This window comes from Oncorhynchus masou, chromosome 13 (assembly GCF_036934945.1).
Source record: "Oncorhynchus masou masou isolate Uvic2021 chromosome 13, UVic_Omas_1.1, whole genome shotgun sequence".
Taxonomy (NCBI): domain Eukaryota; kingdom Metazoa; phylum Chordata; class Actinopteri; order Salmoniformes; family Salmonidae; genus Oncorhynchus; species Oncorhynchus masou.
In genome coordinates, this window is record NC_088224.1 from 40300639 (window position 1) to 40315938 (window position 15300).

General features: G+C 47.5%; 2 protein-coding genes across 2 annotated transcripts in view; one reads left to right on the plus strand and one right to left on the minus strand.

The window, feature by feature from the left end:
- Positions 1–318: 318 nt before the first annotated feature.
- Positions 319–3611, minus strand: LOC135553333 (proteoglycan 4-like; the record flags this gene model as incomplete). Its single annotated transcript, XM_064985489.1, has 2 exons — positions 319–450; positions 2706–3611. Coding segments are annotated over 2 exons (1038 nt in total), but the record flags the coding sequence as incomplete, so codon positions are not given.
- Positions 3612–14949: 11338 nt separating this feature from the next.
- The window catches only part of LOC135552317 (mediator of RNA polymerase II transcription subunit 30-like), a 39717-nt gene continuing 39366 nt past the window's right edge, over positions 14950–15300 (plus strand). The window contains exon 1 of the mRNA XM_064983874.1: positions 14950–15073. The gene's annotated coding sequence lies outside the window, so the exon portion shown is untranslated. The remainder of the gene's footprint in view (positions 15074–15300) is intronic.

Here is a 15300-nt window from a genome sequence, read left to right on the forward strand (position 1 = left end):
GTTGTAGTAGGAGCAGGAGCAGCGATTGTAGTAGGAGCAGGAGCAGCGGTTGTAGTAGGAGCAGGAGCAGTGGTTGTAGTAGGAGCAGGAGCAGTGGTTGTAGGAGCAGGAGCAGTGTTTGTAGTAGGAGCAGGAGCAGTGTTTGTAGTAGGAGCAGGAGCAGTGTTTGTAGTAGGAGCAGGAGCAGTGGTTGTAGTAGGATCAGGAGCATTGGTTGTAGTAGGAGCAGGAGCAGTGGTTGGAGTAGGAGCAGGAGCAGCGGTTGTAGTAGGAGCAGCGGTTGTAGTAGGAGCAGGAGCAGCGGTTGTAGGAGCAGGATCAGAGGTTGTAGGAGCAGGAGCAGCGGTTGTAGGAGCAGGAGCAGCGGTTGTAGGAGCAGGAGCAGCGGTTGTAGGAGCAGGAGCAGCGGTTGTCGGAGAAGGAGCAGCGCTTGTAGGAGCAGGAGCAGCGCTTGTAGGAGCAGGAGCAGCGTTTGTAGTAGGAGCAGCGGTTGTAGGAGCAGGAGCAGTGGTTGTAGTAGGAGCAGGAGCAGTGGTTGTAGTAGGAGCAGGAGCAGTGGTTGTAGTAGGAGCAGGAGCAGTGGTTGTAGTAGGAGCAGGAGCAGTTGTTGTAGTAGGAACAGGAGCAGTGGTTGTATTAGGAGCAGCGGTCGTAGGAGCAGGAGCAGCGGTCGTAGGAGCAGGAGCAGAGGTTGTAGGAGCAGGAGCAGCGATTGTCGGAGCAGGATCAGCGGTTGTAGGAGCAGGAGCAGTGGTTGTAGTAGGAGCAGAAGCAGTGGTTGTAGTAGGAGCAGGAGCATTGGTTGTAGTAGGAACAGGAGCAGTGGTTGTAGTAGGAGCAGCGGTCGTAGGAGCAGGAGCAGCGGTCGTAGGAGCAGGAGCAGAGGTTGTAGGAGCAGGAGCAGTGGCAGGAGCAGCGGTTGTAGGAGCAGGAGCAGTGGTTGTAGTAGGAGCAGGAGCAGTGGTTGTAGTAGGAGCAGGAGCAGTGGTTGTAGTAGGAGCAGGAGCAATGGTTGTAGTAGGAGCAGGAGCACTGGTTGTAGTAGGAGCAGTGGTTGTAGTGGGAGCAGCGGTCGTAGTAGGAACAGGAGCAGCGGTTGTAGGAGCAGGAGCAGCGGCTGTAGTAGGAGCAGCGGTAGGAGCAGGAGCAGCGGTTGTAGAAGCAGGAGCAGTGGTTGTTGTAGGAGCGGGAGCAGTGGTTGTATTAGGAGCAGGAGCAGTGTTTGTAGTCGAAGCAGGAGCAGTGGTTGTAGTAGGAGCGGTTGTAGGAGCAGGAGCAGCGGTTGTAGGAGCAGGAGCAGCGGTTGTTGTAGGAGCAGGAGCAGCGTTTGTAGTAGGAGCAGGAGCAGCGGTTGTAGTAGGAGCAGGAGCAGCGATTGTAGTAGGTGCAGGAGCAGTGTTTGTAGTAGGAGCAGGAGCAGTGTTTGTAGTAGGAGAAGGAGCAGTGTTTGCAGTAGGAGCAGGAGCAGTGTTTGTAGTAGGAGCAGCGGTAGGAGCAGGAGCAGCGGTTGTAGGAGCAGGAGCAGTGATTGTCGGAGCAGGAGCAGCGGTTGTAGGAGCAGGAGCAGTGGTTGTATTAGGAGCAGAAGCAGTGGTTGTAGTAGGAGCAGGAGCATTGGTTATAGTAGGAGCAGGAGCATTGGTTATAGTAGGAGCAGTAGCAGCGGTTGTAGTAGGAGCAGGAGCAGCGGTTGTAGTAGGAGCAGGAGCAGCGGTTGTAGTAGGAGCAGGAGCAGCAGTTTTAGAAGGAGCAGGAGCCGCAGTTGTAGTAGGAGCAGGAGCAGCAGTTGTAGTAGGAGCAGGAGCAATGGTTGCAGTAGGAGCAGGAGCACTGGTTGTAGTAGGAGCAGTGGTTGTAGTTGGAGCAGCGGTTGTAGTAGGAACAGGAGCAGCGGTTGTAGGAGCAGGAGCAGCGGCTGTAGTAGGAGCAGCGGTAGGAGCAGGAGCAGCGGTTGTAGGAGCAGGAGCAGAGGTTGTAGTAGGAGCAGGAGCAGTGGTTGTATTAAGAGCAGGAGCAGTGTTTGTAGTAGAAGCAGGAGCAGTGGTTGTAGTAGGAGCAGCGGTAGGAGCAGGAGCAGCGGTTGTAGGAGCAGGAGCAGAGGTTGTAGTAGGAGCAGGAGCAATGGTTGTAATAGAAGCAGGAGCATTTGTTGTAGTAGGAGCAGGAGCAGTGGTTGTAGTAGGAGCAGGAGCAGCGGTTGTAGTAGGAGCAGGAGCAGCGGTTGTAGTAGGAGCAGGAGCATTGGTTATAGTAGGAGCAGGAGCAGTGTTTGGAGTAGGAGCAGGAGCAGCGGTTGTAGTAGGAGCAGGAGCAGTGTTTGCAGTAGGAGCAGCGGTTGGAGCAGGAGCAGCGGTTGTAGGAGCAGGAGCAGCGATTGTCGGAGCAGGAGCAGCGGATGTAGGAGCAGGAGCAGTGGTTGTAGTAGGAGCAGAAGCAGTGGTTGTAGTAGGAGCAGGAGCATTGGTTATAGTAGGAGCAGGAGCAGTTGTTGGAGTAGGAGCAGGAGCAGTTGTTGGAGTAGGAGCAGGAGCAGCGGTTGTAGTAGGAGCAGGAGCAGCGGTTGTAGTAGGAGCAGGAGCAGCGGTTGTAGTAGGAGCAGGAGCAGCGGTTGTAGTAGGAGCAGCGGTTGTAGTAGGAGCAGGAGCAGTGGTTGTAGTAGGAGCAGGAGCAGTGGTTGTAGTAGTAGCAGGAGCAGTGGTTGTAGTAGGAGCAGGAGTAGTGGTTGTAGTAGGAGCAGCGGTAGGAGCAGGAGCAGTGGTTGTAGGAGCAGGAGCAGAGGTTGTAGTAGGAGCAGGAACAGTGGTTGTAGTAGGAGCATGAGCAGTGGTTGTAGTAGGAGCAGGAGCATTGGTTGTAGTAGGAGCAGGAGCAGTGGTTGTAGTAGGAACAGGAGCAGTGGTTGTAGTAGGAGCAGCGGTCGTAGGAGCAGGAACAGCGGTCGTAGGAGCAGGAGCAGAGGTTGTAGGAGCAGGAGCAGTGGCAGGAGCAGCGGTTGTAGGAGCAGGAGCAGTGGTTGTAGTAGGAGCAGGAGCAGTGGTTGTAGTAGTAGCAGGAGCAGTGGTTGTAGTAGGAGCAGGAGTAGTGGTTGTAGTAGGAGCAGGAGCAGCGGTTGTAGTAGGAGCAGCTGTTGTAGTAGGAGCAGGAGCAGTGGTTGTAGTAGGAGCAGGAGCAGTGGTTGTAGTAGTAGCAGGAGCAGTGGTTGTAGTAGGAGCAGGAGTAGTGGTTGTAGTAGGAGCAGCGGTAGGAGCAGGAGCAGTGGTTGTAGGAGCAGGAGCAGAGGTTGTAGTAGGAGCAGGAACAGTGGTTGTAGTAGGAGCATGAGCAGTGGTTGTAGTAGGAGCAGGAGCATTGGTTGTAGTAGGAGCAGGAGCAGTGGTTGTAGTAGGAACAGGAGCAGTGGTTGTAGTAGGAGCAGCGGTCGTAGGAGCAGGAACAGCGGTCGTAGGAGCAGGAGCAGAGGTTGTAGGAGCAGGAGCAGTGGCAGGAGCAGCGGTTGTAGGAGCAGGAGCAGTGGTTGTAGTAGGAGCAGAAGCAGTGGTTGTAGTAGGAGCAGGAGCATTTGTTGTAGTAGTAGCAGGAGCAGTGGTTGGAGTAGGAGCAGGAGCAGCAGTTGTAGTAGGAGCAGGAGCAGCGGTTGTAGTAGGAGCAGGAGCAGCGGTTGTAGGAGCAGGAGCAGAGGTTGTAGGAGCAGGAGCAGCGGATGTAGGGGCAGGAGCAGCGGTTGTAGGAGCAGGAGCAGCGGTTGTAGGAGCAGGAGCAGCGGTTGTAGGAGCAGGAGCAGCGGTTGTCGGAGCAGGAGCAGCGGTTGTCGGAGCAGGAGCAGCGCTTGTAGGAGCAGGAGCAGCGCTTGTCGGAGCAGGAGCAGCGCTTGTAGGAGCAGGAGCAGCGCTTGTAGGAGCAGGATCAGCGGTTGTAGGAGCAGGAGCAGAGGTTGTAGTAGGAGCAGGAGCAGTGGTTGTAGTAGGAGCAGGAGCAGTGTTTGTAGTAGGAACAGGAGCAGTGGTTGTAGTAGGAGCAGCGGTCGTAGGAGCAGGAGCAGCGGTCGTAGGAGCAGGAGCAGAGGTTGTAGGAGCAGGAGCAGTGGCAGGAGCAGCGGTTGAAGGAGCAGGAGCAGTGGTTGTAGTAGGAGCAGGAGCAGTGGTTGTAGTAGGAGCAGGAGCAGTGGTTGTAGTAGGAGCAGGAGCAATGTTTGTAGTAGGAGCAGGAGCACTGGTTTTAGTAGTAGCAGTGGTTGTAGTAGGAGCAGCGGTTGTAGTAGGAACAGGAGCAGCGGTTGTAGGAGCAGGAGCAGCGGCTGTAGTAGGAGCAGCGGTAGGAGCAGGAGCAGCGGTTGTAGGAGCAGGAGCAGTGGTTGTTGTAGGAGCAGGAGCAGTGGTTGTATTAGGAGCAGGAGCAGTGTTTGTAGTAGAAGCAGGAGCAGTGGTTGTAGTTGGAGCAGTTGTAGGAGCAGGAGCAGCGGTTGTAGGAGCAGGAGCAGCGGTTGTTGTAGGAGCAGGAGCAGCGGTTGTAGTAGGAGCAGGAGCAGCGGTTGTAGTAGGAGCAGGAGCAGCGGTTGTAGTAGGAGCAGGAGCAGCGATTGTAGTAGGTGCAGGAGCAGTGTTTGTAGTAGGAGCAGGAGCAGTGTTTGTAGTAGGAGAAGGAGCAGTGTTTGCAGTAGGAGCAGGAGCAGTGTTTGTAGTAGGAGCAGCGGTAGGAGCAGGAGCAGCGGTTGTAGGAGCAGGAGCAGTGATTGTCGGAGCAGGAGCAGTGATTGTCGGAGCAGGAGCAGCGGTTGTAGGAGCAGGAGCAGTGGTTGTAGTAGGAGCAGAAGCAGTGGTTGTAGTAGGAGCAGGAGCATTGGTTATAGTAGGAGCAGGAGCATTGGTTATAGTAGGAGCAGTAGCAGCGGTTGTAGTAGGAGCAGGAGCAGCGGTTGTAGTAGGAGCAGGAGCAGCGGTTGTAGTAGGAGCAGGAGAAGCACTTTTAGTAGGAGCAGGAGCCTCAGTTGTAGTAGGAGCAGGAGCAGCAGTTGTAGTAGGAGCAGGAGCAGCGGTTGTAGGAGCAGGAGCAGCGGTTGTAGGAGCAGGAGCAGCGATTGTAGGAGCAGGAGCAGCGGTTGTCGTGGCAGGAGCAGTGGTTGTAGTAGGAGCAGAAGCAGTGGTTGTAGTAGGAGCAGGAGTAGTGGTTGTAGTAGGAGCAGCGGTTGTAGTAGGAGCAGGAGCAGCGGTTGTAGTAGGAGCAGCGGTTGTAGGAGCAGGAGCAGCGGTTGTAGTAGGAGCAGGAGCAGCGGTCTAGTAGAAGCAGCGGTTGTAGTAGGAGCAGGAGCAGCGGTTGTAGTAGGAGCAGGAGCAGCAGTTGTAGTAGGAGCAGGAGCCGCAGTTGTAGTAGGAGCAGGAGCAGCGATTGTAGTAGGTGCAGGAGCAGCGGTTGTAGTAGGAGCAGGAGCAGCGGTTGTAGTAGGAGCAGGAGCAGCGGTTGTAGTAGGAGCAGGAGCAGCGATTGTAGTAGGTGCAGGAGCAGTGTTTGTAGTAGGAGCAGGAGCAGTGTTTGTAGTAGGAGCGGTTGTAGGAACAGGAGCAGCGGTTGTAGGAGCAGGAGCAGCGGTTGTTGTAGGAGCAGGAGCAGCGGTTGTAGTAGGAGCAGTAGCAGCGGTTGTAGTAGGAGCAGGAGCAGCGGTTGTAGTAGGAGCAGGAGCAGCGATTGTAGTAGGTGCAGGAGCAGTGTTTGTAGTAGGAGCAGGAGCAGTGTTTGTAGTAGGAGAAGGAGCAGTGTTTGCAGTAGGAGCAGGAGCAGTGTTTGTAGTAGGAGCAGCGGTAGGAGCAGGAGCAGCGGTTGTAGGAGCAGGAGCAGTGATTGTCGGAGCAGGAGCAGTGATTGTCGGAGCAGGAGCAGCGGTTGTAGGAGCAGGAGCAGTGGTTGTAGTAGGAGCAGAAGCAGTGGTTGTAGTAGGAGCAGGAGCATTGGTTATAGTAGGAGCAGGAGCATTGGTTATAGTAGGAGCAGTAGCAGCGGTTGTAGTAGGAGCAGGAGCAGCGGTTGTAGTAGGAGCAGGAGCAGCGGTTGTAGTAGGAGCAGGAGCAGCAGTTTTAGTAGGAGCAGGAGCCGCAGTTGTAGTAGGAGCAGGAGCAGCAGTTGTAGTAGGAGCAGGAGCAGCGGTTGTAGGAGCAGGAGCAGCGGTTGTAGGAGCAGGAGCAGCGATTGTAGGAGCAGGAGCAGCGGTTGTCGGAGCAGGAGCAGTGGTTGTAGTAGGAGCAGAAGCAGTGGTTGTAGTAGGAGCAAGAGCATTGGTTGTAGTAGGAGCAGGAGCATTGGTTGTAGTAGGAGCAGAAGCAGCGGTTGTAGTAGGAGCAGGAGCAGCGGTTGTAGTAGGAGCAGGAGCAGTGGTTGTAGTAGGTGCAGCGGTTGTAGTAGGAGCAGGAGCAGTGGTTGTAGTAGGAGCAGGAGCAGTGGGTGTAGTAGGAGCAGGAGCAGTGGTTGTAGTAGGTGCAGCGGTTGTAGTAGGAGCAGGAGCAGCGGTTGTAGTAGGAGCAGCGGTTGTAGGAGCAGGAGCAGTGGTTGTAGTAGGAGCAGGAGTAGTGGTTGTAGTAGGAGCAGCGGTTGTAGTAGGAGCAGGAGCAGCGGTTGTAGTAGGAGCAGCGGTTGTAGGAGCAGGAGCAGCGGTTGTAGTAGGAGCAGGAGCAGCGGTCTAGTAGAAGCAGCGGTTGTAGTAGGAGCAGGAGCAGCGGTTGTAGTAGGAGCAGGAGCAGCAGTTGTAGTAGGAGCAGGAGCCGCAGTTGTAGTAGGAGCAGGAGCAGCAGTTGTAGTAGGAGCAGGAGCAGCAGTTGTAGTAGGAGCAGGAGCAGCAGTTGTAGTAGGAGCAGGAGCAGTAGTTGTAGTTGGAGCAGGAGCAGTGGTTGTAGGAGGAACAGGATCAGCGGTTGTAGGAGCAGCCGTTGTTGGAGCAGCCGTTGTTGGAGCAGCCATTGTTGGAGCAGCCGTTGCGGGAGTAGCGGTTCATTAGTATCCTGAATACAGAGAATGATAGAGAATACATATGTCCTGAACACACCACGTTCCTCTGATTCCAGGAAGATTGTGTGTGACAGAAGAAACAATTGAGTCAATGTGGACTGCAAAGCATTCTTAAAGGGACATTTCACTCATGAATGAAGATTTGTCAGATGTTTTCAGACCTCAAACGTTGACTCTTGTCAAGATGAAACATTGATTGTGTGGATCTGGCTATAGGCCTCAATCCCAAATTAATGGATTAGCACTGTCTAATTTCCTAGATTTCCTGGTTTTATTCGGTGCTCATCTTTTCCATTCATTTGAAATGCCGTCTCCGCTATCGCGTTGCCTTTCCATTTCAATCACAATGTAAAGTTGAATTTCTGCGACACGGATCGAATAGAGCCCTTAGTTCAACTGTCGTACCCCATCAGAATCCAGAATGCAAGCTTGTTTTACTCCAATATTTGGTCTCGACCCCGCCCTGTGCAACTGGGTCCTGGACTTCCTTCCGCCCCCAGGTGGTGAGAGTAGGAAACAACATCTCCACCCTGCTGATCCTCAACACTGGGGCCCCACAAGGGTGTGTTCTCAGCCCTCTCCTGTACTCCCTGTTCACCCATGACTGCATGGCCATGCACACCTCCAACTCAATCATCAAGTTTGCAGACGACACTACAGTGGTAGGCTTGATTACCAACAATGACGAGACGGCCTACAGGGAGGAGGTAAGGGCGAGGGCCCTTACCTCCTCCCTGTAGGCCGTCTCGTGTGAGGAAGGAAAATAACCTCACACTCAATGTCAACAAAACTAAGGAGATGATCGTGGACTTCAGGAAACAGCAAAGGGAGCAGTCCCCTATCCATATCGGCGGGACAGTAGTGGAGAAGGTGGAAAGTTTTAAGTTCCTTGTCCGTGATGTGTACGCCAAACTGAAATGGTTCACCCACACAGACAGCGTGTTGAAGAAGGCACAGCAGTGCCTCTTCAACCTCAGGAGGCTGAAGAAATTTGGCTTGACACCAAAAACACTCACAAACTTTTACAGATGCACAATCGAGAGCATCCTGTCAGGCTGTATCACCGCCTGGTACGGCAACTGCTCCGCCCACAACCGCAAGGCTCTCAAGAGGGTAGTGAGGTCTGCATAACGCATCACCGAGGGCAAACTACCTGCCCTCCAGGACACCTACACCACCCGATGTCACAGGAAGGCCAAAAAGATCATCAAGGACAACAACCACCTGAGCCACTGCTTGTTAAACAGCCATCACAAACATTGAGTGGCTGCTGCCAACATACTGACTCATCTCTAGCCACTTTAATAATTGAAAATTGGATGTAATGAATTCATCACCAGCGTCTATAAACAATGCCACTTTATTTATGTTTACATACCCTACATTACTCATCTCATATGTATATACTGTACTCTATACCATCTACTGCATCTTGCCTATGCCGTTCGGCCATCGCTCATCCATGTATTCATATGTACATATTGTTATTCATTCCGTTACACTTGTGTGTATAAGGTAGTTGTGAAATTGTTAGAGTACTTGTTAGATATTACTGCATGGGAGGAACTAGAAGCACAAGCATTTCGCTACACTCGCATTAACATCTGCTAACCATGTGCATGAGACCAATAAGATTTTAATTGATTTGTCTATGTATCCAAAGATGGTCCTCAGTGTATCGAGTGCTGTAGAGTATATGTCCTGAACACACCACGTTCCTCTGGTTCCAGGAATATTGTGTGTGTGTATGTGTGTATGTGCACGTGTGATTGTTTTTTTTTCCTGGCAGTTTAGTCCGACATATCCGGTCAGTGTACAAAACAGCAGCGTCAAGGTTCAACACTTATCACTTTGAGGGTTTTACACCACCTTTCCATAACTCTTTACTCTACTGTTTTTGTTGATGGAAAATCTTCATTTGGGTAAATGTATAAATAAATATCATACTGATAGTTGCTATAACAAACACAGTCCAGGGGCAATGATGTTGCTTAGCAAATTCCTTAGCACCATATCACACAAATGACTTGTAATTTGGGAAATCATTCTTTGATTAAAAGGTCTATTTTTATTACAGAAATTGCCAGATACCAAATCACTTTTTAAAGCAGTCCCATATACCAGTTGAAGTCAGAAGTTTACATACACTTAGGTTGAAGTCATTAAAACTTATTTTTCAACCACTCGACAAATTTCTTGTTAACAAACTATAGGTTTGGCAAGTCGGTTAGTACATCTACTTTGTGCATGACACAAGTCATTTTTCCAACAATTGCTTACAGACAGATTATTTCACTTGTAATTCACTGTATCACAATTCCAGTGGGTCAGAAGTTTACATACACTAAGTTGACTGTGCCTTTAAACAGCTTGGAAAATTCCAGAAAAGGATGTCATGGCTTTAGGAGGCTAATTGACATAATTTGAGTCAAATGGAGGTGTACCTGTGGATGTATTTCAAGGCCTATCTTCAAACTCAGTGCCTCTTTGCTTGACATCATGGGAAAACCAAAAGTCTGCTTCATCCTTGGGAACAATTTCCAAACGCCTGAAGGTACCACGTTAATTTGTACTAACAATAGTACGCAAGTATAAACACCATGGGACCACGCAGCCATCTTACCACTCAGGAAGGAGACACATTCTTTCTCCTAGAGATGAACCTACTTTGGTGCAAAAAATGTGACTCAATCCCAGAACGGCGGCAAAGGACCGTGTGAAGATGCTGGAGGAAACAAGTACAAAACTATCTATATCCACAGTAAAACGAGTCCAATATCGACATAACCTGAAAGGCCGCTCAGCAAGGAAGAAGCCACTGCACCAAAACCGCCATAAAAAAGCCTGACTACGGTTTGCAACTGCACATGGGCGACAAAGATCGTACATTTTGGAGAAATGTCCTCTGGTCTGATGAAACAAAAATAGAACTGTTTGTCCAAAATGACCATCGTTATGTTTGGAGGAAAAAGGGGTAGGCTTGCAATCTAAAGAACACCATCCCAACCTGTGAAGCATGGGGGTGGCAGCATCATGTTGTGGGGGTGCTTTGCTGCAGGAGGGACACAAAATAGATGGCATCATGAGGGAGGGAAATTATGTGAATATTTTGAAGCAACATCTCAAGACAGTCAGGAAGTTAAAGCTTGGTCGTAAATGTGTCATCCAAATGGGCAATGATCCCAAGCGTACTTCCAAAGTTGTGGCAAAATGGCTTAAGGACAACAAAGCCACAGTATTGGAGTGGCCATCACAAAGCCCTGACCTCAAAGCTATAGAAAATGTGTGGGCAGAACTGAAAAAGCATGTTCGAGCTTAAAGGTCTACAAACCTGACTCAGTAACACCAGCTCTGTCAGGAGGAATGGGCCAAAATTTACCCAACATATTGTGGGAAGCTTGTGGAAGGCTACCTGAAATGTTTGACCAAAGTTAAAACTTCTTTGGGATAGGGGGCGGAATTTTCACGTCTGGATGAAAAGCGTGCCCAAAGTAAATTGCCTGTTTCTCAGGCCCAGAAGCTAGGATATGTATATAATTAGTAGATGTGGATAGAAAATACTCTGAAGTGTCTAAAACTGTTAGAATAATGTATGTGAGTGTAACAGAACTGATTTGGCAGATGAAACCCCAAACACAATCCATCCAGGGAAAAGTTTTTTTGAGCTCATTGTGTTTTCCACTAGGTTTCATTGGGAATCCTGATTTATATGGGCCCTGGTTGCAGTTTCTATGGTGTCCACTAGATGTCAACAGTCTTTAGAAATTGGTTAAGGTTGTTCTTTTGAGGAATGAATAAGTACGGCTGTAAATTGTTCGTGTCACTGTGAAGGGCTGAAGTCTTTTATTGCGTGTTCACAGGAGAGTGCTCCGTGGTATTTTTCTTCTGTGTTGAAAACAGATTATCCCGTCTAAAATTTGAACGATTATTTACATTTTAGGATACCTGAGGAAGGATTCGGAACATTGTTTGAAATGTTTGGACCAATTTTACAGGTGACTTACTAGATACTTTGTAGGCATGTTTGGCGTGTTGAAACCGGTGTTCTCAATCAAATGCTCCAAATAAATGGACATTTTTGGGACATAAAAAAAGTACATTATCGAACAAAAGGACCATTTGTGATGTTTCTGGGACATTTTGGAGTGCCAACAGAAGATCTTCAAAGGTAAGGCATATAGTATATGGCTATTTCTGACTTGTGTCGCAACTCCTTGGTTGAAAAGTATTCGTTATGCATTTGTGTGATGGATGCTGTCCTCAGATAATCGCATGGTTAGCTTTCGCCGTAAAGCCTTTTTGAAATCTGACACCTTGGCTGGATTAACAACAAGTTAATCTTTATTTTGATGTATTGAACTTGTAATTTCATGAAGGTTTAATATTTATAGTAATTTCATTTGAATTTGGCGCTCTGCCATTTCACCGAATGTTGGCCAGGTGGGACGCTACCGTTCCATTGATTTGCAAACAATATAACAATATAAAGGCAATGCTACCAAATACTTAGAGTGTATGTAAACTTCTGTGATGAAAAGAAATAAAAGCTGAAATAAATTATTCTCTACTATCATTCTGATATTTCACATTCTTAAAATAAAGTTGTGATCCTAACTGACCTAAGACAGGGAATTTGTACTAGGATTAAATGTCAGTAATTGCGAAAAACTGAGTTTAAATGTATTTGGCTAAGGTGAATGTAAACTTCTGACTTTAACTGTATGAGCCATTAACAACCACACCAGACCTAGGCTATCAAAGACCATTAGTCCCACTAACAACTTGTGCCCCCTTCTCTATGACGTCTGTTGAATTTACAATCTACTATATCTTCTCACACATCATGCATAAAACAACAACATTTATTCTTACTCTTCCTTCACCTCAACTCATGAGTTGTGTCCCGCCACCTGCCTACCCCCATTTTGCGCTACTGCTACTCTCTGTTCATCATATAGGCATAGTCACTTTAACCATATCTACATGTACAGTGCCTTGCGAAAGTATTCGGCCCCCTTGAACTTTGCGACCTTTTGCCACATTTCAGGCTTCAAACATAAAGATATAAAACTGTATTTTTTGTGAAGAATCAACAACAAGTGGGACACAATCATGAAGTGGAACGACATTTATTGGATATTTCAAACTTTTTTTAACAAATCAAAAACTGAAAAATTGGGCGAGCAAAATTATTCATCCCCCTTAAGTTAATACTTTGTAGCACCACCTTTTGCTACGATTACAGCTGTAAGTCGCTTGGGGTATGTCTCTATCAGTTTTGCACATCGAGAGACTGAATTGTTTTCCCATTCCTCCTTGCAAAACAGCTCGAGCTCTGTGAGGTTGGATGGAGAGCATTTGTGAACAGCAGTTCAGTTCTTTCCACAGATTCTCGATTGGATTCAGGTCTGGACTTTGACTTGGCCATTCTAACACTGGATATGTTTATTTTTGAACCATTCCATTGTAGATTTTGCTTTATGTTTTGGATCATTGTCTTGTTGGAAGACAAAATCTCCGTCCCAGTCTCAGGTCTTTTGCAGACTCCATCAGGTTTTCTTCCAGAATGGTCCTGTATTTGGCTCCATCCATCTTCCCATCAATTTTAACCATCTTCCCTGTCCCTGCTGAAGAAAAGCAGGCCCAAGCCATGATGCTGCCACCACCATGTTTGACAGTGGGGATGGTGTGTTGTGGTTGATGAGCTGTGTTGCTTTTACGCCAAACATAACGTTTTGCATTGTTGCCAAAAAGTTCAATTTTGGTTTCATCTGACCAGAGCACCTTCTTCCACATGTTTGGTGTGTCTCCCAGGTGGCTTGTGGCAAACTTTAAACAACACTTTTTATGGATATCTTTAAGAAATGGCTTTCTTCTTGCCACTCTTCCATAACGGCCAGATTTGTGCAATATATGACTGATTGTTGTCCTATGGACAGAGTCTCCTACCTCAGCTTTAGATCTATGCAGTTCATCCAGAGTGATCATGGGCCTATTGGCTGCATCTCTGATCAGTCTTCTGCTTGTATGAGCTGAAAGTTTAGAGGGACGGCCAGGTCTTGGTAGATTTGCAGTGGTGTGATACTCCTTCCATTTCAATATTATCGCTTGCACAGTGCTCCTTGGGATGTTTAAAGCTTGGGAAATATTTTTGTATCCAAATCCGGCTTTAAACTTCTTCACAACAGTATCTCGGACCTGCCTGGTGTGTTCCTTGTTCTTCATGATGCTCTCTGCGCTTTTAACGGACCTCTGAGACTATCACAGTGCAGGTGCATTTATACGGAGACTTGATTACACACAGGTGGATTGTATTTATCATCATTAGTCATTTAGGCCAACATTGGATCATTCAGAGATCCTCACTGAACTTCTGGAGAGGGTTTGCTGCACTGAAAGTAAAGGTGCTGAATAATTTTGCACGCCCAATTTTTCCGTTTTTGATTTGTTAAAAAGGTTTGAAATATCCAATAAATGTCGTTCCACTTCATGATTGTGTCCCACTTGTTGTTGATTCTTCACAAAAAAATACAGTTTTATATCTTTATGTTTGAAGCCTGAAATGTGGCAAAAGGTCGCAAAGTTCAAGGGGGCCGAATACTTTCGCAAGGCACTGTACATACTTCCTCAATCAGCATGACTAACTTGTGTCTGTATAAAGCCTGTCTACTGTATATAGCCTCGCTACTGTTTTTCACTGTCTTTTTACTGTTGTTTTTATTTCTTTACTTACCTATTGTTCACCTAATACCTTTTTGCACTGTTGGTCAGAGCCTGTAAGTAAGCATTTCACTGTAAGGTCTACACCTGCTGTATTCGGCGCACGTGACAAATAAACTTTGATTTGATTTGAGTTATTTTGTTTTGCCTAGACCGTAGACCTTGTTTTCAAAATATATATTTTATAGCTTCTTTTTTTTTAAATGTTAGTTCCCGTCAGTATGTGAAACTGCATCCTCTGGATTTGAAACTACATCCTTGTCTGATAGACTTCCCGGTAGTGGTGTTGCAGCTTCACTGCAAAGATTACCGTGTCACATCTGCTGGATTGTATGGGGTTAAAGTTGAAGTCTGAAGAAGACTTTTTATGATATCGTGCTTCCTCTTAGTTGATATAGCAGCTGAGGTCAGACATGTTATACAGAAGAGCAACAAAGACTTAGAATTTCTCCCAAATTACTTCCCCATCTCCATCCTGAATTTCACAGTCAAAATTAAATCCATAATTCTATATTTAGATCATATATGCCCAAAATCCACTGTGTATTTAGATCAGGTAGGCCTACAATGCACTTTTGAGAAATTGTTCAGTTTGGCTGTGTCGTGGAATAACTATTTGAGTTATCATTACAGAAAACCGTGACATGTCACAACCACAAACTACTGTAATAGCGCCTCATAAAACATAAATTGGCCCATTAGTTCTATAACAACCTGATAACAGCATGGAAGTATGCTATTGTTTGATGTGTTATATTGAAGTGAGAAGACATTTACCGGTAAGGGGGAAGTAGATACAGTTTAATAATTGGAAAGTGTACTCCGCGACAATGCACAACAACAAGACAGTATTGTCGTTGTAGTGTATATTTTCTGTGGAAATGGAGAGTACCACCCACTTACCCTCTCTTTTGTTTCTCTCTTTAGAACTCAATGTGGAGAGTATGGAGCGTACCACCCACTTACCCTCTCTTTTGTTTCTCTCTTTAGAACTCAATGTGGAGCGTACCACCCACTTACCCCCTCTTTTGTTTCTCTCTTTAGAACTCAATGTGGAGAGTATGGAGCGTACCACCCACTTACCCTCTCTTGTTTCTCTCTTTAGAACTCAATGTGGAGCGTACCACCCACTTACCCCCTCTTTTGTTTCTCTCTTTAGAACTCAATGCACCCTATTTCCTTATTTCTTTATTACACCTTGCAGAAGTAGATTAACAAATACACTGTGTACAAAATTGAGTTGCAGCTGCTTTTGCCTTCAGAACAGACTCAATTCGTCAGGGCATGGACAAGATCCCCTAAGCTTTCCACAGGAACGCTGGCCCACAGTTGTGTCAAGTTGGACGGATGTCATCCAGGAAAGGTTGGCTACTTTGAAGATTCTCAAATATAAAATATATTTTGATTTGTTTATTACTTTTTTGGCTACTACACGATTCCATATGTGTTATTTCAACATTTTGATGTCTTCACTATTATTCCACAATGTAGACAATTGTACAAATGAAGAAAAACCCTTGAATGAGTAGGTGTTCTCAAACTTTTGACCGGTAGTGTAGATCATGGAAAGAGCAGGTGTTCCTAATGTTT